Here is a 27,353-nt window from a genome sequence, read left to right as displayed (position 1 = left end):
TACCTCGGCCGGGAATACTGCGGAGATTCGCATCTCGAACTATGCAAGCCTCTGTTTCTTTTATTTTCGATTTTACTATTTTATTTTGGTAAATTGTCCGTTGATAGGCCAACTATAATGGTCTCCGGGGAAATTACCCTTTCATTCATCAACCTCAATGAAACCGGTATTTTGAACTCGAGGTTCAGGCTTTGTTTGGGCGAGAGTAAGGGCTAGTTTTCACTAGGCCAAAAACGTCACGACGGTTAGCTTCGACGCAAAAAAATCCCCGTTGGGCCTAATACAATATTTTTGCGTCCGCCCTCGCCATCGTCCTGTTTCTGTCCTAGTGAAAACCCGCCTTAACGCGTTTCGAGAAGTTTCGGTTGATTGGGCCTTTTTTTGTCGTTACAGGATTTTGGAGAGCCACCCGGACCCGAGTATCCTGAATGTGAACTGCATGGACCCTCTCGGGCGGTCGGCGCTGCTGATGGCCATCGACAACGAGAACCTGGAGATGATCGAACTGCTGATCGAGAACCGGGTTGAGACGAAGGACGCCCTCTTGCACGCCATCAACGAGGAGTACGTCGAGGCCGTCGAAGTGCTGCTCGACCACGAGGAAGCCATCCACACCCCTGGAGAACTGCACGTGAGTTGACCGCCTTCCTTCGTTGTTCGTTACTAGTTTCGTCGCATCGTTCTGACGAGCGAATTGACTGCATTGGATACTTCGGAAAAACTCGGGATATCGCAATGTGGAATATATTTTCGCCACCCATAGAACTACACAACCTCATGGGGCTTTAATCACAGCGCGCGACGCACGCAAAGTGTCACGTGTTAATTGGAACGTGTGACCGAGCGTGCGTCGCTTGCCATTATTAAATAAAAATTGTAGAGGTTAACGGTAATTGTTAGTGTAGGCTATAATCAGCTAGGCATAATGTCCTGGCGAACATCATTCAATTCTTTACCATTGCAACTAAACAAAACAAAAACAAACAAATTATCAGCTATGCTAATACCCAAGGCACACCCTTAGGCCTAAGTCATCAAGCGACTTTTAAAGCCATTAATCCAGGTGGCCGGGTTACAATGCGTAGGAGCCCTGCATGCCACACGAGCCAACAGCTCCCTACACTTACTATTACCGTTAACCTCCACAAGTTTTTACGGAAGGGGAAACCGAAGGACTCGGGGAAAACCTCTTAAACCAGTGTGGAGATAACTTGCAAACTCAACGCGGAAGGAGTTGCTCCGAGTCTTCACCCAGTGCCACAAACTGGGATCGAAACCGGCTCCTCTTGCTGCGAGGCGAAAGTGCTAACCACTCCGCCACCCCACTAGGAGCAACAAACGCAGCACCACAAACAAGGAGAAAGCAACCCGTCATAAGTCGTGCATTTTCTTGTGTACATTTTCCATTGGTTAGACGCTTTAGCGTCTGCTACCGTCGGTAGAGGAAAATTCGGAAATTTTCTTCCCCCTTTCCGTGAAACGTTCAGCGTAATGATTCGTCCAATGAAATTTGTACACAATACTGCGTTAGCGTGTTTAAAGGCCAGCTGCGTTCTCCTTGTGTTTGTTGCTCCTAGATGTAGGGAGCTGTTCGCTCGCGTGGCATAAAAAGCTTGATACCACCCTAATACGCATTGTAACCAGGCCACCTGCATTAATGACTTTAAAAGTCGCTAGCTGACTTGGGCCTAAGTTGGTGCCTTGGCTATTAGCCTAGCTGATTATTATTAATTAATGTTGTCTAGTAAAAATCTTTTTCATTGATGAATTCTTGACTAAGTTTAACGAAATTTTGGTTTGAGGGACTGCTAGGTAATAGGAGTTTTTATAAAATACGGGAGGTCATGTGACAATGTTTTGTCTACGTCACTTAGCCTTAGCTCTTGAAGGTAGAGAGCAGGACCCTTCGCAATCTGAAACCCGCGTGCAAAACTCGCGTGCGAGGAAAGCACCGAATTTTTATTGTTTTATTTTATAGAAACACCTATGGCGAAATGACCATATTTTCTCCAAAGTCAACTATAGTTTTAAATATAACCGTGTCCAGTTTTTATGATAAGGAATCTCCCAGAAAGTGAAACCACTTTGTGACTGTACAGCTAGGTAATTTCAATGTTTAGTACCAGTTTATTTTTACACTCTCATTAATTGCCATAAATCCTAGTTACCGGCAGCGTGTGTAAATATGCTTTTGGGCAGGACGTGGTAGAAAAGATAAAGCCTTAGAGAATAATACGTTACTCTTCCTCTCGCGCTGGAATTTGGGAAGGGAATACAATGGTTCGGCAAACTTCCAAGCGATGTTTGTTCTAACGGAAACGTCGTTATTCCTAAAGCATTTGTTCATTTAGTCAAGAATGAGGAAAATTTCTACTCCCTAGTTTGCCGAAGATGGCGCTAGGGGGCTTTCCCCCTTCTATTTAATAACGGAGCGCGACGCACGCTCGGTGAAGCGTTCTATTTAACACTCGCGTACGTCGCGCGCCGTTATGAAATGGAAGAGGGAAATCGCCCTAGTCTCGCGCAGCGCCATCTTCCGCGTAATCTGGGTACCAATTGTAGTTTGACTCAAAATTAATTTCTTTAAACGTATTTTCCTTTTTACCTCTCCGAGGGAACTTTGTACCCTAGGAGGGGTTATACAAACACCGTGCCTGTCTGTCAGGCCTGCGAACACGTTCGCAATTTCGGGGCAAAGGGTAATCACCGCGTACCCAGTTTCTTAGAATCAGGGAAAAGGTTTTTCCAAAAGCGCCCTCTTTTTGTCATTGGGTGTAGTATAATTTTTTAATCGGCTGGGATTTGAACCCGAGCCCCCTTGCACGACAGGTGAGCGTTCTACCGCAGAACCACGGATACGGTTACGCTTCACTGAAAATTAAAAACTCTTCCGAGGAGAGGTATATTTTGGCTTGCCAACTTGTTGTTTTTAGTTTTTATGTTAATAATTTATAAGTTGGTGTGATTTTTTAAAATAATTGTTTAAAACTATTATCTGTTAGACTTTTGATTGAATCCATTTATTCGCGCTCGGAGATGTTCGTACAAAGGAGTCGCTTTCGTAACGGTCGGTTAATTTTGTCGTCGAAACGTTCTACCGGTCGTTGTTGACTTTAAGCTTTTGCGGGTTACCTCTCTTAAACAGGGCCGTTTCTGTTGGCGAGCTGCTCTTCCCGACAAGCTCAATTGAACCCGAAGCGGGTTTCTTTTATTTCCCAACGAAGGAACCAAACGCGTCTTCTCTTTTATTATTTGGAAACGAACGGGCCGTCACTATTGTCGCGCTCCATTGTCTTTTGGCAGGCGCGTCTTTCCACTGGGGGAAATCGTTGGCCCGTTTTATCCGAAGCGACTAGCATCCCCCGCGCCGTGGCCCTACTTCGAGCCACGTCGAGCGCCTTTTCCAGTTTGCTATTGCTAAGCCACCGCAATTTATTATTATTTCTATTGCCCGCTAAGCCTCGTCCGTCTAGTAACGAGACCATTCGAACTTTCTCAACTCCCATATTCGCCATTCGCTAGAACCAAGAATGAATTGGCCTTAACAGAGAATACGTATAGCCATCACTATAGCCCGTGTCTCCAAGATGAGATCGTACGAGAATGTCTTACCTCGCCCCCAACCAGGAGAAAGCGGGAACTTATCACGAGGAAAGGTAGAGGGGCGTGAATTTTCTACATATTCTCCGTTCACTTCAATACGTTCTTGGTTCTGCTTGTACCCCCTCTTTACCAAATACCAAAAGTATTATCCGTAGGGCTGTGCTAGTACTCGTACATTTTAGGTACGTATTGTAACCCGGCCACCTGGATTAATGGCTTTAAAAGTCGCTTGATGACTTAGGCCTAAGGTGGTGCCAAGGGTATTAGCCTAGCTGATTATTCTTATTCTTATAAGTAATTGTAAAATACTCGTCGATTATCAAGTACCAAAAAATTGCATAGTCGGGTACTCGATCACTCGAATAAGCTGCTCTAAGTTCAAAGAGGGGTTTTTGCAACTTTTTGGGGTGGAAATTTGGGTTGTGAGAGTACTCGAACATCATCGATTACTCGACATTTTTTGAGGTCGAGAAAATTTCCCCTAATCAAATACTCGATTACTCTACTAGAATCAACGTTGCTCGTCTCGAATACTCGATGACCAAAACATTTCGTATTCGATACCCGACTCGTTTTTTTAAAACCTCTACTCGCACAGCCCTATTTATCCGTGATATTTATAGGCTTAATGCTTCCGCGTACAGATAATGCGGTGTAACTAAAATGTTGGGTCTAATCTCGTACGAGCAAGTCCATTAACCCTTCGTGTAGTTTTATTTAATCTCTATTTACAACTAAAAGGACTCGAAGAAATAATGCAGTATTTTTTTTAGCGGTCGGCTGGCAACGCGGGGGTCATTCCGTTGTATAACCTCGACCCCCAGCGAACCTCTATCGCAGCTAGCTGGTAATCCAATTTTCCTCTTAAACCTCGAGGAAGAAAAATTGCGGAAAGTAGATTTGAAAAATGTTTGAAATATGTTGAGGGTCGTTTATACGAGCTCGGACATCACCACCCCCTCCCCCTTCTAATCTTTAATCGAAAAAGAAACCCCCCCCCCCCCAACCTTCTCCTTTTACTTACAACATCCACTAAAATTCCTTTATATACTCAGGCTTGTGCCTTTGCTCTTAACGCGTAAGACGAAGCTGGTCGTCCCCCGCTGAAATGTTATTCCTTTGGCCTCACCACGAAACCTCGTGGCTGCCCTGCTTTATAGTGTCGTGATCTTTGGATGTCCGTATATTTGGACGCGTCTTATCGGAGTTTTTACAAACCTCCAGGGACTAATATTAGGGGTACGTTGCGTAACGTAAATTTGGGAAAAATCGGTTTTAACTTGATGGGCGCTTGTCGTCATAGTGACGTAGGAAGTTTCTAGTCAGCGCTGCTTTTAAAGATGGCGGCTATAAATGGGGCCTGAAAATCAGAGGAAGCGAAAAATATTATTTTCAATAATAAGTGAGTTTGTAAATGACGAATTTGTTGACGACAATATTCTTTATTGTCGCAACGATCAGTCTAGTATTAAGAAAGTAAATAGGTCATTGCAGTAGCTGAGGCATTCCAATTAAATGATAGCTCTTTGACCAAACCAGTAGAATTGTTGATTAAAACTACAATTGTATAATTTTAACCAGTGACGGCGATCCCGTGGGGGCTCTAGGGCTCGAGCCTCCACAGGGAAAAACAAACTAGGGCAGAGCCCTTAAATAAAATTGAGGAAAAATAGCAATCCGGGAAAAGTTTATAATCTCACTGCCTTTATTTGGGTCCGAATTCAGTCTTTTTACAGAAGTTATTTTGAGATGCGAGTAGCATTTAGATAATATAACCGTAAAATTGATTTCGATAAATTCGTCCAAACAGAAAATCGCCCCGTCGTGTACCCTATTTTACCTAAAATACCTTCGTAAAGTATGTGGCCAAGAAAGGCTTAATAGAGTAGTAGCACTCCGTAGCTTTGGCCATGGCCGCCATTTTGGTCGCAAATTTTTTATCTATAGGAAAGAGCATGGGTGACGTACTAGGACGTCACCTATTATCTAGCCATGTACACCGGTATTTTTCTAAAGATATCGACTTAACTTTTATTATCAATGTATTCATTGACAGATGAGATTTAAGAAAGAACGCTTTTAAAAAAATATATATTGTAATAAAAATTTAGAGCTGTACATTTTCGTGCTTAAGATTTAAGTATATGCATTTTTGGATAAAAAAATAATAGCCCGTGCCCCCACAGAAATGTTTTCCGATCGCCGCCGCTGATTTTAACTCCTACGCCAGCTAAACTGTAAACACCGACGCGTTTGACGTCAAGACATCAAAAAAACCTCCTCCCCGAGATGGTTTTTTTTAATGAGCATCGTGACGTCAAATCGGTAACGCGAAAAATCGTACGGTAACAAAATGTTGGCATCGATTACTCATCGATGTTTTTGATGAGCGTTATTGAACGTACCCAAGGATTTTTTAGAACTGCCCAAGTACAAACTGAACCCCCAAAACATAATTTCAATGAGCTTTCGAAGCGCCGAATTTAGAATTAGTAGCAGACGAATATTTTAACACAATTATGAGCGAAAAAAGGGCTGTAAATAAGTAACTTAGTTCAGCAAAATTGGCTGCGTTTGTCGAGATGTACCGGAGGTAATCAGCTATTTTACATTTGTCATCCTTTTTTTCAAGATAAATGGCACTGCCTAAAATTTAGACAGTGCTATTTATCGTGAAAAAAAAGGATTTGCGCCCCAAATTCGATTTTAGAACTGCCCAGAACTGCCCACTATTTTACGCCCTACAAGCCTTATGAGCGTTGTCAAAATTATAAGATCTTCTAGGTGTTTTTTTTTTTTGCCCAAAGGCAAGCGCGCGGTGCTACCTTGGATAAATAATAGTAGTTCCTACATGGATATATCACTCTATAGTTCCGCGTGCATTTGCTAAGTGTTTGTTACGGGTTCTGCCTTGTAGAAGGCTACGTGTTACGGGAGTTTCGGAAATTCTCCGCTAACTTCACCGAAGCGGCGCTGCTGTCGCAAAAGCCATTTGCTGGTCAGGTTGTTTTTCAAGTCATATATCCAGGTAGGAACTACTATTATTAATCCAAGGTGCTACTTGGTTGAACGAATTTAACCCTAATAAACAAGTTTTAATATTAGAACCGATTTCTATCGTTTGAAAAAAGAACTATTTTGAGATTCAATACGCGATTGACACCGGCTAAAGCACCCCCTGGGTGGATTCTATACAGAGAGCTTATTCGCCTGGCAGTTCTGGCGATCTATAATAATCAATAATCAGCTAGCAAGGCACCACCTTAGGCCTAAGTCATCAAGCGACTTTTAAAGCCATTAATTCAGGTGGCCGGGTTACGCTTAAAACTTATCTCAAAAACTATCATTTTTAACCGCAATATTCTTGCGGGGCTTCGACCAACTCAAAAGGCAACGCTTATTATTTTCAAATTTAGTTTCAAGCAGTTTTTTGACTTTATTGAGCTTCGATATTTAGACGATTGAAACGGCAGAGTAGAAGTTCATTTGAAATTGTTCGATTTATCTTTTTGAGTGGGTAGAATATTTTGAAGTGGTCGCTCCGAATATTTATAAGTCTCGCATTTCCACGAACGATTAATATTTCACCGTTGCCCCTTTTACCACTGATTTAACGCGACGTTTCAAATCGTTACATTTGGTCTTTAGCGACTCCTTCTTTCCCTCTTATCATCGGAGCGCCATCTATTAGAAACCGTAAAAGGCGCGCATTGTCTCGGTAAATGGAGAACCCTATTACGTTTCCCCCCTGACCCGACGCAAAAACCCGACGGTCACGCTGGACGCCGCCATTTGACAAATATTCGCGTCCCGTACCCTGGCGGCCACCTTACGAAGCTACTAGCGAGTGGAAAGAGACGCGAGGGAAAGAGACGCGTAAAGGGGCTAAATAACGGGCGTTGGGCAATATCTTATTTTACGATTCGCCACCGCGCGAGGCCGCCACCGTCAAAAATGACACGGACAGTGTGTCCTCTGATCATCTATTTTATCGCGAGACGGAGGGAAGGCGCGGACCTCTACCCCTAACGCCGAATAAAAGCGCCATCTACGTCGTTCCATAAATTTCGACGGTCCTCTCAGGCCTCTGGTCCCCGACCGCCACTAAAAAGGACGCGTTTTCTTCTAGACAATTTTACCCCGTGATTTGGTTAGGCCTAAAAACTTCGCTTCTATCATTTCTCCACTTCCTATATTTTGTTTAGGGTCGCGCGCTTATTTACGCGTCTTTCTCGGTTTTAACAGATGGCGCGACGATAGCGCCTTTAAACATTTACGGCCCTATTAAGACACCCCTGGGTCTCCCTCCTCCCCTTCTCGGTAACGTCACTTTTAACGGTCCTCTCGTTTTAAATATACCATTAATCGTGACGATTTATTAAGTTTTCGCCCGACTTTGAATAATGAATTGGCTTAGTTTTAAAACTGAACAATTTACCACTACGAAGATATGTTGGAGAAAAGTGTTGGTGGATCATGTAAAAATCAAGGATAATTTTACTTAACGATTAAGAAGCGAAATATTGTTGCTTTAATTATCACCAGTGCTACCACACATATAAATGTTGCCAAAGTTTGTTGTAGGGTCAATGGAGGTAAATGTGATCAAAATATTTATTTTGGGAGTTTACTTGAAATTACTTCTAAACTAAAAATAGCACCCGAATCGCTACCATTAATTTGACCACTTTATCTTACACAACTACGTAATTAAATTAAATTAAATTAAAGAGTTTCTCCAGATAAAATTTTGGAAAACTCAAATTATTAGCAAAAATACAAAATTTTCCCAGCAGGTAAAACGATAAGCAGACTACCAAATACCAAAATATGAAACCGGTTTTCCGATTAAGAAAAAGTTACAGAACTTTTCTTTTGGGCATAAAATCTCTTAACACAAGTAGATGCGTATAACGTTTTTTCAACTAAAAGTTTTAAAAACTAAATTTAATTTAAATTAATATGGAAAGTAAAAAAATGTGTATAATTAAGTATATTTCAATATCCATTCATCAAATATTTTATTATAATAATATTTGGGGAAATGATAGGGGGTGATAACACTTACCTCCGTTGACCATATTGTCATGATGCTAATCAAGAGTTGGTGCATGGAGGTCGCTAAGGTAACGTCCACGGGGTACCCGCCGATTGGTTGAACAACGGCACCCGACGAGGTCAGTTTGGCCCGCGTCCAGAATTTAAGGGTCATTCATTTTGCTAACGTTACAATATCCCATGGTTGGCACAATTTTGCCAAGGGTGGAAAAAACTAGATTTTTCCGCGGTTTTTTCCACCTATTGTTTTCCTCTTAAAACCGTGTGGAAAATCGTACTTCCATGGTTTTTTCCACCTCTAGTGGCTAAATTCAATAAAAATAAATAATAAAAGCAGTATATTCTTCTATTCTATTCACTCTTCTTCTGACTTTTTTCATCTCTCCTATTTGCAATGACCAAATTAGTCACTTAATAGATATATCAATGATTAATTTAGCATGGAAAGAGTTTTTTCCACTTTTTTCCGGTTTTTACCAGTTTTTCCCACATGTCCGGGCAAAAACCTGTTTTTTCCGGGTTTTTGCCAACCCTGCACGGTTCGAAAACAAAAAACCCAGTGGGTTATTTGGACCCACCCACCTCAGAAAAAAACCCATTTTCAAATCCAGGATTTTAAATGAAAAACCAACTTGTTAACTAACTTGTTAACTTGAAACTTAGAACTTGTTACTTCTGTCAGTCCTTTGGTTCAGCTTTGCAGTTGCTCTACACTTTTACAAATAAGGAAATTGTATATTAAATAAATAAAAAACCAGCCAAATGAAAAAACCCATTGAAAACCCACTGGGTTGGGCTTTTTGGACAAACCGTGGGTGACCAATGGAGGCCAATTTTTCGGAGGTCACGTGCCGGAAGTGGGTAAACGGTTCGTTACAAAACCGTCAATTAGAAAGCTCTCAGAATTCGAATCTAGGGTACGGAGCTCTATATTATCTTGGGTTTCAGCGTGATTCTAAACTAAATAAATACTTGGCTTTTTGCCAAATCAAATTTGTTTGGTCTGCAGTTCTTATTTTACAAAAATAAGAGAGCCAAGCCTAAAGTAGACTTCGGAGTATTCCTTTCCAGTTTAATAAAGTAACTAAGGGCGACTCTTAACGATAGTACGTGGAAGTCACTCTTTCAGGACCAACTCATTAAAGTGTGTCGTTTGATTTAACCTTTTGTCCAACTTCAACTTTTTGGAAACAAAAGAACATCGAGGTCTCGCCTCTTAATTCAATTATTCTCGCCAGTCTAGCGTGACTTTTAGGCTTCCTTTTTTCCACCGAGAAAAGGGAAAAACTACAATGGAGAGACACACAGAGAGAGAGAGAGAGAGAGAGAGAGAGAGAGAGAGAGAGAGAGAGAGAGAGAAGACTCTCGCCTTGGAATGGCCTGCAGCGAGCATCGGAGAGTTTTAAATCAATATCCCGAGAAGAAAACGGAAGCCAAACTGCACCCTTTTAACAGATCAAATATGCTTTGGGAATTTTGCTTCCCACGGATCCTAAATACATACCTACTCGCTTCCGTTACCCAGTTGGCGATGGGAAACCTTTTTTTACCTTCAAAAATTTTAAATTTCGCCCGAGTTTTCATGTAAGAATATTCTTCGTAAAAGAATTCGGGGTAGACCAAAAAAATTGCTCTACGTGTTTTATCCTTTGGCGATGTTTCTTCTGGCGGACAAAGTTTGACGCGTTATTATTAGCGATTTGACGGCTTCTCTGACGGTTGACTCGTGACCCCGTTCCAGGGATGCTGCACGCTTTCAAGTGCCGATTGCTAGACGCTATATTGACGGCTAGTTATCCTTAAAGAAACATATTTAACAAAACAAGATATTTTAGACGCCATCAACGATAGTTATCTTTTCAATGCATTTTAAACTGTTTTTCTTTCAAATCGCAAACTTTTCAAGGTCAATCGAAGGCCTCTAATTTCGCCGCGTTACACAAGCTTAAAAGTAAGAGTAGTTTTGTTAATTTTCCGGAAAAATAAAAAATTGAAACGTAAATATTTTTTTAAGGGTTTTTAATGTTTTTTACTTTTTATCGATATAAAATGTCTAATATCTTTAAACATACTACAAAACTTTAATAGTGTTACATTGTTAATTAGTTTAAACTAGTCTAGAGGTTTAGTTTTACTTTCAGATTCGAAAAAATGAGGCGAAAATTCCGCTTTATTTAAATTTGCAAACAATATATTAGACTAATCATGGAATTAAAACTTTTTTATTTGTTTCGGAACAATACGTAAAATTTACCGGAAAAAATGTCTCGGTCATTTTCCGGAAAATTTCCCGAGCTTACAGCACTAGTAAAGAGATATCATAAACTCAGTTTTTCATTTTCCTTAATTATGTTCAACGCCACCGTTTAATGTATCCAATATATTAAAAGGCGGTCGATTAAATTAAAACACGTACATTTAATATTTACAATAAGTTTACAGCATTCGACACACGGTTACGGGCCTTTCCTTTTTAATAATCGTCTGCTCTCCCTTGAGAACAGGGTATGACATATAAGGATAGATCATTGCAGGAACAGGGTATAGAATAAAGGACAGAACATTACAAAGGGGATCCTTACGAATTGTTAGCCACGCCCTTTCACTTCCGGATTTTAGTTTTAGTTGTCAGTGACGATAGCAAACGCGCTAAGACTGGTTCACACGGGCAGTGTTTTCCTGGTTTTCTTTATTTTCTCGTTGTACCGCCTTTTGTCGTTGTTCTGGCGCAAGGGAAAACGACTGTACACACGGACAAAATTTCCCGGATTTTACCGCCGCGAGCGCTACCGGTAAACGAGAAACCAAATAAAAATTGAAATATCTCTACTTTATTTTCTCGGTTTTTTTTAAGCACTTTGAGCTCGACCAATCAGCGAGCTTTACGCTGTCACGTGATATAAGGAGCGATTTCTAAAGTCTTAAGAAGTATTCATACGAATTTTTGCGTCTTTCATGTGACGGCATAACGCTCGCTGATTGGTCGAGCCCAACGCGCCTCAAAAAGGCCCTCCGTTTTCTCGTAAAATCCGGCAAATTTTGTCCATGTACAGTCGTTTTCCCGTGCGCCAGAACAAAGGGAAAAGGTGGTAATCACAATCAGCTAGGCTAATACCCAAGGCACCACCTTAGCCCCAAGTCATCTAGTGATTTATAATGCCTTTAAAATGGTAGCCCTTCATGCCACGCGAGACAATAGCTCAATACACTCACTATTACCGTTAACTTCGACAAGTTTTTATGGAAAGAGGAAACCGATCAGCACGGGAGAAAACCCCTTGCAAACTCAACACGGAAGGAGTAGTTCCGAGTTTTTACCAAGTGCCACCAATTGGGGTCGAACCAGGCTGCTCTTGCTACGATGCGAAAGCGCTAACCACTCCGCCACCCCACCTAGAAACTAGAGAATACCAAGAAAACCCTGCCCGTGTGAACCAGCCTCTATCCTTTGACCCGGCGTATATTATTCTGCTTAAGAAATCGGCGCGGTTTTTGTTATTTCGCGAGTGTGTAGGACGAACCAGCGGTGACTTATTGATCGGAAGGGAAGGCCTGGTTTGTTTAAGATGGAAGGAGTTGGTGGCTGCCTTATGCCGCGCTTCTAGAACGTCCCTTTAATATTAAACAGTCTCGCCCCCTCCCTCCCTTCTTTTGATAAAAGCCATTTAGCAGCTCGCTCAATCCGCTCTCTCGCAGTTTGAAAGGGCCCACTGGGGCCCCGCCGGACCCTCCCCCTTGCGCTCGCTTCCCTGGATAAGTAGATAAACAAAAGGGGACACTTTTTAGCCATCGCGTCGGAAGCTGTCTCGTCTGCCCGTATCAGTTTTAGTTTTAGTTTTTGTTGCCGTTCTTTTTAATTACTTCTAGCTGTTGGGAATGTTTTCCTCGCTATCTCGTCTATCGATTGTTTCGTGGGAAAAGTCTAAATACCGAACATTTTTGGTCTTTTGTTGGCGATATTCGTAAGCTAAGCGTCCATTTCGCCTAAATGTCGACTTCTCCTAGAACACCGATGTATCGCGTGTGGAACACTTTTACAGGCGTTAGTAGGTCAAAAATAGAACAAGTGATAAATGTCTATTTTAAGCGTTACGAAGTTAAATGAAAAAAAACCTAATTATCATTATCTAAAGTACCGCGTTACCCTTTTTTTTGAAGATAATAATAAGTATAGATTCTGAAATGTAAAAAGTAGAAATTTAAAATTTAAAGGGTGAAGTATAAAATTGAATTATAATTATTTTCGGAGAAATGTACTTCAAAATCCAATGTATAAGAAAAAATGGGTCATTTTATGATAGAAGATAGAAAGCTAGTTGATAAGGTCGTCGTAACTGACTATTCCGGGGGAAAAATTATCCGCACTTGAACATTGGCGGTGTTCTCCCGAAGGCAGACTCCCGTGTATATCTCCGGAACATCCTGAAAAATAATTTTCCGGCCCTTAACTACGCGCCACTCTATGTAGTTATAGGCGACAACCATTTGTTAAGGTTCTACCAAAAATCGCGGGCCCCGCGTTATCGATAAATTTAAATGAAGGAAATCATTACGCACCGAGAAAAAAGAGTCGCCCCCTGGCGGCGGAAATTTCCCACCCACCTCCTCGCGGAGGACATCCCCAATGAACCTTCATAACGTCGTAACTCTGAATATTCAGAGTGCTCTTCGAACTGAACCTAGGTAGAGAAGATAATAAAAAAGCAAGGGGAAGTTAGGGGGGCTTGACTTTTGATATCCCGGGCATCACATCCGGGGAAATTCCTGCACCCCCCCCCCTACCCCCCCCCCTCCCTTCGCTAAAATGGATTTTCTATTAAAGTTCTTCGTCGGTTTTTTTATCTCTAACGACCGCGTAAAAAAACGCTTACGCCGCTGTAGTCATTTTTAAAAGATCAGATTTTATTCCGGGATTTTTCATTTTGGGTGCTTCTCCGGATTGCACGTCTCGCGGGTGCTTTTGTTTTAGTCAGCTATAAAGGCTCGACTTTTTCTCTCTCTCTCTCTTCTAATCTTAACACCTCTCGCGGCACCGCAACCCCACGGACATTCAAGCCACTGTTATCTTTATCTGGTGCCGGGTATCGTACGTAACAATCTCTCCAAACGTTGTATTTATTTCAAGTTTAAACGTTATCGTTTCTCCAGCGACGATTTCGAGTTTTCACTGTAGCGAATTTCGGACTCGCGGGGCTTAAAGTCCTTAAACTATAGCGAGTTGATGTGGCATTGTTGGGAGAGCTTTAATTTACGATAACCTCCCAAAACTCATTTATGATGACTGCTTGGAAATGTTAACTACGCCATCTGGTTAACGATATCGTCTTTTTGGCACGATATTTACAAGAGAATAATTTCTACACCTATTAAAAACGTATTTAAAGCAAGTGACGGCTCCTGTCTAGTTGCATTCTCTCGCACTAGATGTCGTTAGCGTATTAATCAAAACAAGTTGAGTAAGCATCAAAATCTAGCCTAAAATGTGTGGCAAAGTAGGAGCTTCTCGCGTTGATTGGCTTTTCGGAATCACGTGATTATTATCTTATTAAACCAAGGATTAAACACGTGGTTTCGGAAAGCGAATAGATGGCAGTCAACTCGCCTTTCGCTTTAAGTCCCGGAAGGTGCTGCCACCTAGAAGCGCTTTTAGAAACAATTTTTTGTAAATTATTTTTACTTTTTTGCTGTTACTTCGAAGTTCGACCAGCGATCATGTTATTAACGATTAGAAAAATTTCCCATCTGCATCTACAAATTTGGACACCCCTCAAGTCTTTCGTGGTTCAAAATCTGAAATTTATTAAAATTTATGTATTCTAAAACTAAAAAGGATTTTACTCTTATATATCTTTTATATCTATAGCTATAATGTTAATTGCATTTAGGCGGCTACAAAACAAGTCTCTAATTTAGTAGCCATAGAGTGGAAGGTTATCAGCGAAACTGGTTAACACTTTTCGTACACAACGTCTTGTTTTCGAGGTGTAAAATAAACCAGTTGGCCTAAAGGTAATGTACAATATCTAGATAAAAAGTAAATTTATACTCTAAAAAAATGTAACAACAACACCATCGCTCTTCGGACTATAGTTATTCACGCCTCTAAAACAAGTTAGCCCGTTCGGATTAATATTTCATGCGCTTCCATAGGGCCTTCCACTCTCTGCGAGTGGGTTACTCTATGTTAGTAGCTGTGTAATAAAAAATAACTCAAATCTATTATGAATGTAATGCACTCGGGCTACCCTGGTGTAGTACTAGTGATCCACGAACTTATTAAAACAAAAATGCTTTTACAAAAGCAGTTTAAAGACAGATATAAAGGCGACTAAGTTCAGATCTGCCGAGGACCAGATATAAATTATATGGGTTCTAGATTTAGAGATATTGTTTGGGGTATTTTAAAAAATTATTAATATTTTAGTTTACTTCATAAATGTTTGAAAATAATTGTAGTCAATTTTATCCACCTATTCATATCTATCAGATGGAAATGTATATATTTTAAAAGAACTTAAATTTGAGCCTAGTAAATTGTTAAAATATAAAATTGTATTAATTGTGTACGTCCACGGTTTATATTTTGTACAAACTATTCAAATTCAGTTTTTAGCTAGCGATCTTGTATACCAACAAGTTGGCAAGCCAAAATATACCTCTCCTCGGAAGAATTGTCCCTAGTGGTATTAATCTCTCGAGATGACCCTTAAAGATATCTCCGCAATTCAGAGTTTTTACGAAAGCGGTTCAAACCCTGCCCGGTATAAAATTTTAATTTTAATTTAAATAATTGAGACGAAACAATCGAGTTTAATTTATTCAGAATATTATAAATTAAGTAGTTACAACAGCGAGTTAGACTTACTAAAACAATGCACAATTGAATTTAACCCTATTTACAGAACAAGTTTATCAGTTAAATATAATACGAAGCAAATTTTAATGAAAGAAATATCTACAGAGGGTATTTGTATTTTTCTCGCTTACGAAATACTTGCCGCTACTTTAACGCTCATAATATTTCAACACTCGCCTTTGATGAAGATACCGCAGAATAGCTATATTCGATATCTGGTAGTGGACGACTCGTAGACTTCCTGTTGACGTTGTGACACATACCGCATGAAAAAGACCAATACCATCCAATTTCCAATATCATATAATAACTCGCACCTACAACCGTCATAACATAAGCTCAACATTCGCACCCTACACATAAACCTTACAATAACGAAATATCCAATCAAACTGAGTTAAAACCTTCACGACGGTGAGCGTTAACGAAAAAACACCATCCAAACCAAACTCAACCGCAAATTTATCCGTTAACGCTCACCATCGCACGGTGGTTTTGCCAACCCTTCGACAGACCTAGCAACTGCGAACGCAGAAATTTCGAGAAACTGCGTACGCATTGATTAACCTTTGCACGGAAAATGCGAACGCGTTCGCAGGACAGACACACAGACAGACAGACACACAGACAGACGGACGGACAGACAGACGGACGGACGGACAGACAGACAGACAGACAGACAGACAGACATACGGACGGACGGACAGACAGACAGACAGACACGGTGATTGTATAACCCCTCCTAGGGGACTTTGTCCCCTCGGAGAGGTAAAAACTATCCGTACGCCCTCTTTTAGTGGTCTTTGAAAACTAGATAAGTAGCATTTAAGCATATTACTATAGTACAATACAATTAAAATTATTATATTGAAATATTTCATACAAAATGAAGAATATTTATTTACGGTTTTACCTATAGAAAACCAATCATACTATTGTACTAATTAGAGAAAACCAGCAGTAAATTGCGACTGTTAATTAGAATAATTGATCATTTAGGTTCCTGTATAAAGGAAGTAACATAATAATTAGCTAGGCTAATACCCAAGGCATCACCTTAGGCCTAAGTCATCAAGCTACTTTTAAAGTTATTAATTCAGGTGACCGGGTTACACCCTAGTGGTAAGCCCTACATGACACGCGAGCTACAGCTCCCTAACTATTACCGTTAACCTCGACAAGTTTTTATGGAATGGGAAAACCCCTTAAACCAGCGGGGAGAGAACTTGCAAACTCAACGCAGAAGGAGTTGTTCCGAGTTTTCACACAGTGCCATGACCCCTCAGTGCGTGACCCCTCAGTGCCATGACCCCTCAGTGCGTGACCCCTCAGAATACCTATTAAGTCGCTGAAAGGCTTCGGCTAAATTCCCACGAACAGTCATCTGTTATACAATATTTCGAACTTTCCGCTTTTGACTGTCAGATCGGAGCAACAAACACAAGGAGAACGCAGCTAGCCTTAAAACACGATAACGCAGTGTTGTGTACAAATTTCATTGGACGAACCTTTACGCTGAACGTTTTACGGAAATCGGAAAGACAATTTCAGAATTGTCCCCTTCCGACGGCAGCAGGTGCTAAAGCGTCTAACCAATGAAAAATGTACACGAGAAAATCCACGACTTTTGACGCGTTGCGTTCTCCTTGTGTGGAGTGCTGTGTTTGTTGCTCCTAGCTGTCAGGATCTATGGACAGACAACACGGTGTGTAAATAGTAATTCGGCCAAGTTTCAAGAGATGGCGCTTGTGGAATTACGAAATTTTGATTGCAATTCCAATACGTAACTTAATAGACATGGAGGAATAAGTAAGACATGATTATTTCGCGAAATTCGAATAGTAATTCGGTCGAACTATTTAAACGCGCGCTTAGCATACTCCGGAATTACTCCGAGATGAACCGCGCCGTTAATCAACTGATTTTGCACTCGACTAAACTACGTTGTACCTCAACGTGCATTCCGGAAGTGTTTCGCTTAATGATGTTAGTCTTTCACTCCGCGTAAAGTGCTCTTCTTTCTAATTAGAGACTTCTCGTTAATAGCGAACCCATTAACCGGTTGCTAGAATGACGCCGCCCGAAACCGAAAAATAAAGAATCTGATCGCGACAAAATAATGGAGAGATTCAGAAGAGACCACTCGACCGAAACAAACAAAAAATCCATGAATTTCTGTTTGCCGAATGGTTATATCGTAATTATTTTCTCTTTGAACATTGTTCGAGTCCTTATTAAGGTTCGAGGGGTAAGACACTCTGCGAACTCGGTGTACACTGCCGTACCTTTGACAGTGCTAAATGGAACTCGTGAACTCTTGAAAATATGTACATTTAACAGTGCTACAGATTATCTGAGACTGTCTTACCCCTCATTAAGGTTATCCGAAAATTATTTCACTCTAAAAACTAAATGGCAGAACATTAGAGATTTATTTACGGGGAATAATTAGCTGCTCATCAGGGCGTTCTCCGACGTTCATTTCGAGCATTCTCAATTGCAGTCGAATTTAAATGAACGCGTCTATTAACGGTTGAAATTTAGGGATATTAAACGGGCTGACACTTCAGAACGAATTCGGCCAATGGACGCGAGCGCCTCACTTAATACTGAATCCAAATTGTCCGTTCGTCATCCAACCCGCGTCCTTTGCCCTTGGACCTATGGAATAACGGTGACCTTATAGTTAGACAACCCTTAATACTTAATAGATTAGGGTGCTTGTAAGTTCGTTTGGCCCTAAGCTCGCCTTACAACGAATTAGTTTTAGCTTTTGACGAAACGTTTCGTCGATAATCTCGGCTGTCAAGAACAGCGCTCGATACGAAGCGAAACGGTTCGAGGGAATATTATTAAACCACGGCGTTTTCTCCGTTTGGCCGAGATACGTTATTTACATCGACTTTCGTCCTTTCAATAATAAATGGTTAATAGAGGCTCCGATGTTTCGAGCCAAATGATGAAGTATAGCCCCCGCGTATCGTGAAATGCCTTATTGCCTTTGAAAAATAGGCTGGCGTTATTAAGGGTCCGTCGCGTACAGATACTAATCGCGCGTAATGGATGAGACTTCCCAGATATTTAGCTAGCCGCGCTAGTTCGCGCCTCCACCCACTTCACTTACCAACGCTTCGATTACGCCCCGAATTCGTTGCAAATTACGTGACTTCTAAAGTTTGACCTATTTCGACGTATAGAGCGTACGGATAATGTTACAACAGCTTTACGCCGGTGCTCGATATTAACTAAATCGCGAAATTTGGTGCACTATAGAAGTCTAGTCTGTTCCAGATAATCAACACCGACGTTCACCAAGAACTTGGTGACGTTGAAGCATTTGAACGCGGTACGATATTTGCTTTAATTATGGGGGTGCTCATGAAGCTTAACTGAAATTTTAAAAAACCACCTAACCTTAGGTTTACAGAGTTTTTTCAACTAAAGTTGACTAGAGAAATCAGTCCAGGGACGGCGAGAAAAAAGTAGACGCAGAGCCCTCACTGAAAAATATTTGTGCAGAAAGCCCCGAGACTAGTTTTAAATTATTGTTTTTAATTTATTAAAATATATTAATTTGTTATTACTAAAGAAGGGTACACAAATAGAAATAAGCATAAGTTTTAGTCCTGTAAAATGTTAAACCCAAAATTTATACGTCGCATACATAGCTTTATCAAAATATTTGAATTATCCGAAGACAACGACTTTGAATTAACTATTATGAATTCATTGACGTTTCAGATATCAGAAAAACACCTTTTTAGAAATTAAACATTAATATTATTTTAGTTTGATGTAAATAATTTTTATATGAAAAAATCAGCCGAGCCCCCACCATAATTTTTGCAATCGCCGCCGCTGAATCAGTCTAGCAGATTCCATTTCTTCAAAACAATCGACCGCATCCCATTAGACCGAATATTTCTGGAAACAATTTCAAAACATAGCCAACTCGCGATTTTCGGTTGAATGAGAGTTTTGAAATTATAAAGCTTCTTTTATATTAAATTATTTACTTATTAATAAAATATATATAATAAGATGGATCTTAGGGTAAATTTCGTCACACCGTAGGTTAGGTTAATAAACTTCATTCTTTAATGCATGTACTACTAATGGAATTAATGTAAAAAAGTAAATAAAAAATGGTTAACCTGTATAAAAATGTATATTTATTGAATAAAAAAGGGTTTGATTGAATGAGATTCAGTCGAATGGGATGGTACTAAAAAAGGTTCGGTCGAATGGGATGGTATTAAAAAAAGGTTCGGTTGAATGGGATTCGATCGAATAGGACGGTATTAAAAAAGGGTTAGGTTGAATGGAATTCAGTCGAATGGGATGGTACTAAAAAAAGGTTCGGTTGAATGGGATGGTACTAAAAAAGGTTCGGTTGAATGGGATGGTACTAAAAAAGGTTCGGTTGAATGGGATGGTATTAAAAAAAGGTTCGGTTGAATGGGATGGTATTAAAAAAAGGTTCGGTTGAATGGGATGGTATTAAAAAAAGGTTCGGTCGAATGGGATGGTATTAAAAAAAGGTTCGGTTGAATGGGATGGTATTAAAAAAAGGTTCGGTTGAATGGGATTCGATCGAATAGGACGGTATTAAAAAAGGTTAGGTTGAATGGGATTCAGTCGAATGGGATGGTACTAAAAAAAGGTTCGGTTGAATGGGATGGTACATAAAAAGGTTCGGTTGAATGGGATGGTACTAAAAAAGGTTCGGTTGAATGGGATGGTACTAAAAAAGGTTCGGTTGAATGGGATTCGGTCGAATAGGACGGTATTAAAATATGTTCAGTTGAATGAGATTCAGTCGAATGTCCCGGGACGGTATTAAAAAGGTTCGGTCGAATGGGACGGTATTAAATAAAATTCGGTCGAATGGGACTCAAGCCTCTTTGGATACCATAGAAAACGAAAGCGTTCTAACGTAACCTGCTATTTCACCAGAAGTATACGGTATGGAATTGCCCAACTGCATGGCGGCCATGATTTAAATTAAATTCGTTCACCTGTACATTCACGTTTCTAATTCCACTTCTTATGTTTCCTCCCTCTGATACAATCGCGCAAAGTTTCTAGCTAAGACTATTTCGCGACGTATGTTGGGAATGTCTTTATTATGGGAAGTGGTTTTCCTGCTCTACGAAAAAGTTTATTTTTTTTTGCAGAAATGTTTTTCAAAAGGGAAAACGTGATTTTCTGGGGTTTGTTTAGAATCCTTTCATTTCCGAGTTTTCCCTTCACGGGGGATATCTTTGGCGCGTTTCTCATCGCATCCTTAGTATGAGAGCCTTACTATTCTTTCTTCTCCAATTTGCGGCTGGTTGACGGCTCAAAAAGAGTGGAATAGACAAAAGACAAGTTGGCAAGCCAAAATATATCTCTCCTCGGAACCGTTTCTAATTTTCAGTGAAGCGTAACGTGTATCCGTAGTTCTGTGGTAGAACGCTCGCCCAGCGTGTAGGAGAGCTCGGGTTCGAATTCCGACCGATACTAAATTAAATTGAAAAAAAGTTATACTACACCCAATGACAAAAAGATGGTTCTTTTGGACAAAACATTTTCCCTAATTCCAAAAAACTGCGTACACGATGATTACACTTTGCTCCGAAAATGCGAACGCGTTCGCAGCCCAGACAGACACACACACCGACAGACGCGGTGATTGTAAAGCCCCTCGGAGAGGTAACAAGTTGGCAAGCCAAAATATACCTCTCCTCGGAAGAATTGTCCATAGTGGCATTAATTTCTCGAGATAACCCTTAAAGATATATCTCCGCAATTTAGAGTTATTTGTCCCCCTCGGAGAGGTAAAAATGACTGCAGTTGGGTCTTTTCTAAAACCTAGTTTTTGAAGCAAAATTACGGAACGTAGTTAATAAAAAATAATATTAGAAAAGTATACAAAATATAAAAAAAAAATATTCCAAATGAATGAGATCTATGACCAGGCCCGATCAGAGAAGGGTGAAGCCGGTACAAATTACTGGGGCCCGTGCAGCCCAGGGCCCCGGATTTGAGCAAACAATGAGAGTTTGCGTCCAAGACACGAGGTGTTACATTCAACTGTAATTTAGGTTACTGAAAAGGAAGCGAGGTTGGCGAGACACTGGTTGATCGTTAGAGGATCTGACCCAAGGATCACTACGCGACTCGCTGTCGAGATGGACAGTGTGTCAGAATTTATAGCCCGGTGTACCTAGTAACAGAGACCATACCACCGGAGGACTATCATCATAGTGCCCTACGCCAGCGTCCACCTAGCCCAGACAGGTGACAAATCCAGCATGGGTAGCAGAACCCTACTACTGATGGTCTCACCTTTGACGCAAGCCACTCAACCCAACAGAAGGTGCAGCAATGGGTGGACCAATCCCCACTTCGCACACAGCAGTGGGATTTAGAATGGATGCTATAGCAACTCCAGCCGACACCCTACCTACGTAGGTAAGGAGCCAAACCCTTTGGAGAGAGCTCCTAAAGGGGAACGACGAGCACACAGCAGCCCAAGTAACCCGGCACAGCTGGCACCGGAGATCCCGGTGGGCCCCAAAAGGCCGGGAAACAGAACCGCCGTGCCCGCATATGGAGGCCCGCCGCCCCACAGCAGGCTACCCAATCAGCCGAGGCGGCCAGCTTGCCTGGACCCTCTCCGATAGCCTGAACCGAAGTTCAGTATCCAGCCCAAACCTGACCGAAGTCGGAGGTGGAGATAGGACCATTTGATCAGAGCTAACATCTCCCAGTGCGCCACCGCCCTTATGGGTTACAAGAGCCGGACCCCGACTCCCCGTTAAAGCCACCAGTTATTGCACACTCTAACCCATTTAGGGCCGGTCGAGATGGACAGAATTAACAGTGGTTAAAATTCATACTGATAGCGTCGAAGGTTTCGGGGAAAGTATGAATGCTCACTTGAATTATATTCACCTTCGCCGATGATGAAAAGTCTAGACGGCGATCGAGAGAGCCAGTCTGCCGTGCAAAGCACAAAAGCATTAACGACCAAAACCAAAATATGGAGAATACCCGCGAAATTCAAACTTTCTTTGCCTTAAGATACCCCAACTTACTTCTTTCAAGTTTATATAGTAGACATGGATTTTTCAACTCAAATTATATTATGGTACTAAACAATTTATAGGCCAAACGATATTTCAGAAATATCATTAAAAAAATGCTTTTTACCACGTATTTGTTGGACTATTTATGTCTTAAAACGCGAAAAAAAATGCGTCTTGATTTGACTTTTAAAGAAAATAAACACATTAATGCGTTTTTGGTTTGAAAATAATGCAAAAACCTAAAATAATGCGTTTTGCAACAAGTCATTTCTCTAAGAACAAAAATTTTAAATTCTAAAATTAGTTCAAAATTGAATTTAACGTATAAAATAAGGTGAAATAAAACTAAAATCTGTAAATCTAAAATTTGGTCGTTAATGCTTTTGTGCTTTGCACGGCAGCAGTGACCATCTGGGTCTAGGAGGTCTGAAAGGCGGGTAAGCCTTGGGTTATTCTGGATACAGGGAACGTCATTATTCAGGCTCGAGCCGTCAATGGTTTTGAAAAAGGGGGAAACATTTAAAAAAGTTTCACGAGATGAAAGCCCGAATTGGCTCGTGTGGTTAGATTGCAGTCGGAAGGCAAGGTTCGAAAAACTAGAAAATGGTACTAGCGAGCTTGATGGTAGAGGCATCGTGGTCGACAGAGCACATTGACCAGTCGGAAGTGAGCTGGAGGGTATAAGCCCGTTGCAAGTCGATTAGGCGGTATTGCCTTTGGCGCAATATGATTTTCAGTTGGGGAACTAGGATGGAAGTTAGACGCGAATTAGTGTATAACGAAAGCTTCCGTAGCGCAGCCAGCGCTCAAGAACCCGGAGAGTTTTCCACGTCATCTTTGAAAAACTCTCCACCCACAACATTTGATGGGAAAAGACCATCGATATTGGGTGTGTTGAGACACCACTCACCGCGCCAGACAAAGAAGGACATGTCGTAGTTGACAATATCCCTGGAAGCGGAAGTTCCCCCAATAGAACTATTAAGATCCGTAGTGGAGCTAGCGTCAGTGGCGTATCCAAAAATGAAATGACGGGGTTGGTGGCGTAAAAAATGTAATTTCGTGCGTTATGGATTGGGCCCAGGGCCCCACAGGGTAGCGTTAGCGATGTCGAACGGGCCTCTGTAAAGAATGGCGCGAAGAACGCGAGAATGGATGAAGTTATTCAGGGAGGTTTGTCCCTGATGTTTTGGACGCGTCAGAGAGAGGAAAGAGCTAACAAAAAAGGGCTCGCCTTTACGTTTTAATTAAAAAGGGATTTTTCTAAAGACCTCTTACTTTAGCGACGCCATCTCTTGGCCATCTTCCAGAAGACAACGGCTTCTTTTTTCCTTAAGGGATTCTCTTTTATACGTCAGCATCGGGGGGGGGGGGGGGATTGACAACGAAATGATCTAGTGAGTAAACAGAGTATACCCTTCAAAACGTTATTGCAGTTTGGGGAACTTTGCCTCGATCGCGTTTTATAGAAAGACGCTTTTAAGATACCCATTGTTACTCAAAGGCGCGTGGAATATTGAGAAAACATTGTTATTTTTTTAATTAATTTTCTTATAATTATATTGCTTTTTAATATTATATAACAAAGTAATATTAAACGTGGCGTTACAAAATAGCCATCGTTTATTTTTTTGGTGGTCGAATTTCATTCTGTTTAAAGGGAATATAACCTGCAAAGCCATCTTTATGGAAGACCCCTTCAATATTTCAAATTTCCCTGCACAGTGGCGCCAAACATTTCTAATGCCAAAGGCAAGAGCGGCCAAAGCTGCAAGCGTTGGTGTACCACACCAAATACCTGAGGTTATATTCCCTTTAAGATCTGAGTAGGTATATCAGGGGTGCCCAAATGTAAAAAGTAAATGCTTATCTCGGAAATATACCAAAAGCTTATAATAAAAATAGTTACTATAAACAGGACGGTTTTGACCTAAGGTAATCTTCCTAAATATTAAATTGCGTAGATAGCTTCCTCTCAATACCCTATCCGTGAGGCTGGTTTCCATAGCGAATAGGAATGTATATTCGTAAGATGGTCTCAACTTGTTGGCCAAGCAATCCACTTAGTTCCGGTCCCTCTTCGTCCATCGAGGGTGCGATAGCGTCATCCACTGGGAAAGCCTCTTCGACGACACCACCCACTAACATCCGGGAGACGTTTACCAGGTGTTGGTGCTGAGTTGGAAATAATTTTGATGACCTGAAAAGTATCTTAAAGTGTTGGTTGCACGAAAAATCGATAGCAATAAAAACGAATGAATGTGGGCTTGTTTTGAAGCCCTGGACGTTCTCTATCCAAAAATGTGAATGTCGAAACAAATTTCCAAGCCTATGTGTACTAATTTTGAGTCCGAAACTGACCTTTTTCGCTCCCCAAAATCCTGAAATTTTCGGTCAGTTCTCTCCTCCGTAGCACGAGCAATTTGGGGCAAATCGAAGCTGTAGTTTTATTCCTAAAATAGAAGGAACTGAAGTGGAGCGATTCTGTTTACCTGTAGAAGTTTTCAAACCAGAGATTTTTAATCGTAATATTAGGTTTATTATCGAAATAAAAAAATAAAGCCTAGAAATTATCTTTTCAAATCACGCGGCGCATACATGTATAAAAAGTGTTATTATTTGGAGAGCGCGCTTCCTAATATTTCCGTGTAGAGGGTCTCGTGCGTTTTCGCGCGAGCTCAACAAAAACAAAAATATGCGCGTGCTCTCCAACTTTAACTGCACGATGAATCAAATTGCTCGACTCTACGGCGCACCGTGCGCCGCGCACGGAGCACGAGCACCGTATAAAAAATTCTGTTAGTAGAATCCCATGGTTCAATAGGGTTTTTTTGGTTTTCGTCTACGGAATTAGTAGCACTATAGTGGCACCAAGAATTTGTATGCAAGCCTAAACTCTATGTTGGGTAAAGCGACCAATGAGATAACTCGTTGTCAATGACGTCAATGACCACGGCAAAATTCAAAAAAAAAAATTTCCCGTTCTTTTAATTATAACTAATTATCTAAGAAACGTGAAGCAACGAAACTTTATATTCGGGTATTTTAAACGTAATTTCTTCGTTTAAAAGTAATATTAAGGCGGTAACGAATAATTTGCAACTTGCTCTTTAAAGAAGAATTCGGCTTCTTGGAAATTTGGTTCGGTTTTTATTGGCAAAAATAACTTTATTCTAGCATTTATGATAATTGAGGTTGTTTTAGATCAGCGGCGTCACTTTCATTTCTTCATCTCGGTGGGCATTTCGTGTTCCATTTCAAATAGGGCTGCGTTCAGTAAGTCAGCGCTGACCTCAACGGTCAGCTCTTCTTTCACGTTTCCAGTTTTGACGTCACGTTGCCCGTCCGTTGGGCAACGAAGTGATCAGCTGTAAGAGCACGTTTTTCTGTTGCTCAACGGTCACGTGACGTCGCAGGATGGAGTAAAGCCAGCTGCAGACGCGTAAAAAACGTTCAACAACGGTCTCGACGAAAATAATTTTTCAGATACTTCGTTGAGAGTTACCGAACGCAGCCTAGGTGTTTTTATAAATTAACATGACCTTCTTGTTTGAATACAGCTACTACGTCACAACTTTAACTTTGGTAATATTAAGAGCGCGCGCGTAGGGCACGAGAAACCTCGGATTTCCACGTGCTCGTGCGAACCGCGCGTATCAAAACTATTCTAATAAAGGCTGCGTTCAACAACTATCAACGGAGAAAAACCGTTGAGTTATCGTTGAGTTCTTTTAATCAACGCTAGGTCACAAAAATCTAAAAGTTGTTGTACGATTTATAGTTCGCTGACTTAACGAACAAAATATCGTCTGCTACCCCTCCTTTAACTTTGTCGAATGACGTCACGACACCGATGAGTGACGGAAAAACCATCTCGCTCAGCCGATGTTTCCGCTGAGTCTCCGATGATCAACGTGACGTCAAAACCGGAAGTCAAAAAAACCGCTGACCGTTGAGCTCAGCGCTGAGTCCCGCTGAACGTAGCCTTGGAAGCTATGACATCGTGACGTAAAAGCAGCATTAAAACAAGTTCGGCAAGCGTAGCTGAATTTATAAAAAGAACTATTCGTAGTAGTCGTAAATATCTCGTAAATATTGTCATTGGCGATAGCACGAATTTTGAAAACACTACGCTCTACATCTACGTCTACCAACAAAGACCAATACGCCCATTATGAGCAGTCCGCTTTCCTGATTTCTTTAGTCATTGTCGTAAACTTCTCGTCTAATTAATGGAAATTTTGTAAATTTTTCATATATTTGGTTCCCATACAGCGCGACAATTTCTTTATTATTTTTAATCCCATTTGAAACAAATTGTCTTGAGTTGACTGTTTCTTTATTGTCATCAAAGCGGAACGGGTCGCTGATCTCGAGCGTCTTTTAAACATCTTTCTCTTTATAATAAACGTTTGATTTCGTCGTTTATCGCGCGGAAGATTACGGACTCTCCCCGAGGACTCAAAACTCGTTCATTATGGCGCCAAAGAAAGGTTTTACTGGTTCTTGTTTCTTTCAAGACGTCTTTTATGAATTTTCACCGCGGAATGAATTTGTCAACGAGGGAAGGGTGGTTTCAGCCATTTTTCTTGATAGTAATTCCGGGTCGTTTGTGCCGCGGGCGCCCCCTATTTTGAAAGGCTTTCATCAAGACCCCTCGGCGTTTGTTTGGCCGCGAATCAGCCTTTTACGAGAAATTTGCATACGACGTGTTTAGAAAATTTATTTTCGTGAGTTGATTCTTTGTCTTATCTTTTATTTGT

At 40.9% G+C, this 27,353-nt stretch overlaps 1 protein-coding gene across 4 annotated transcripts in view; it reads left to right on the top strand.

The window, feature by feature from the left end:
• The window catches only part of LOC149948216 (transient receptor potential-gamma protein-like), a 150,967-nt gene that overhangs the window by 56,885 nt on the left and 66,729 nt on the right, over positions 1 to 27,353 (top strand). For 3 of the 4 annotated variants that reach the window (XM_090173175.1, XM_090173174.1, XM_090173173.1), the window contains exon 3: positions 394 to 631. The exons of the other annotated variant lie outside the window; for it this stretch is intronic. In XM_090173175.1, coding sequence (XP_090029301.1) covers positions 394 to 631 — 238 coding nt within the window. The remainder of the gene's footprint in view (positions 1 to 393; positions 632 to 27,353) is intronic. 4 annotated transcript variants of the gene reach the window in all.

The sequence above is a fragment of the Leiobunum rupestre genome, chromosome 4, assembly GCF_980474605.1.
Source record: "Leiobunum rupestre chromosome 4, qqLeiRupe1.1.hap1, whole genome shotgun sequence".
NCBI classification, from domain to species: Eukaryota; Metazoa; Arthropoda; class Arachnida; order Opiliones; family Sclerosomatidae; genus Leiobunum; species Leiobunum rupestre.
This window is presented reverse-complemented; position numbering and strand designations above follow the sequence as displayed.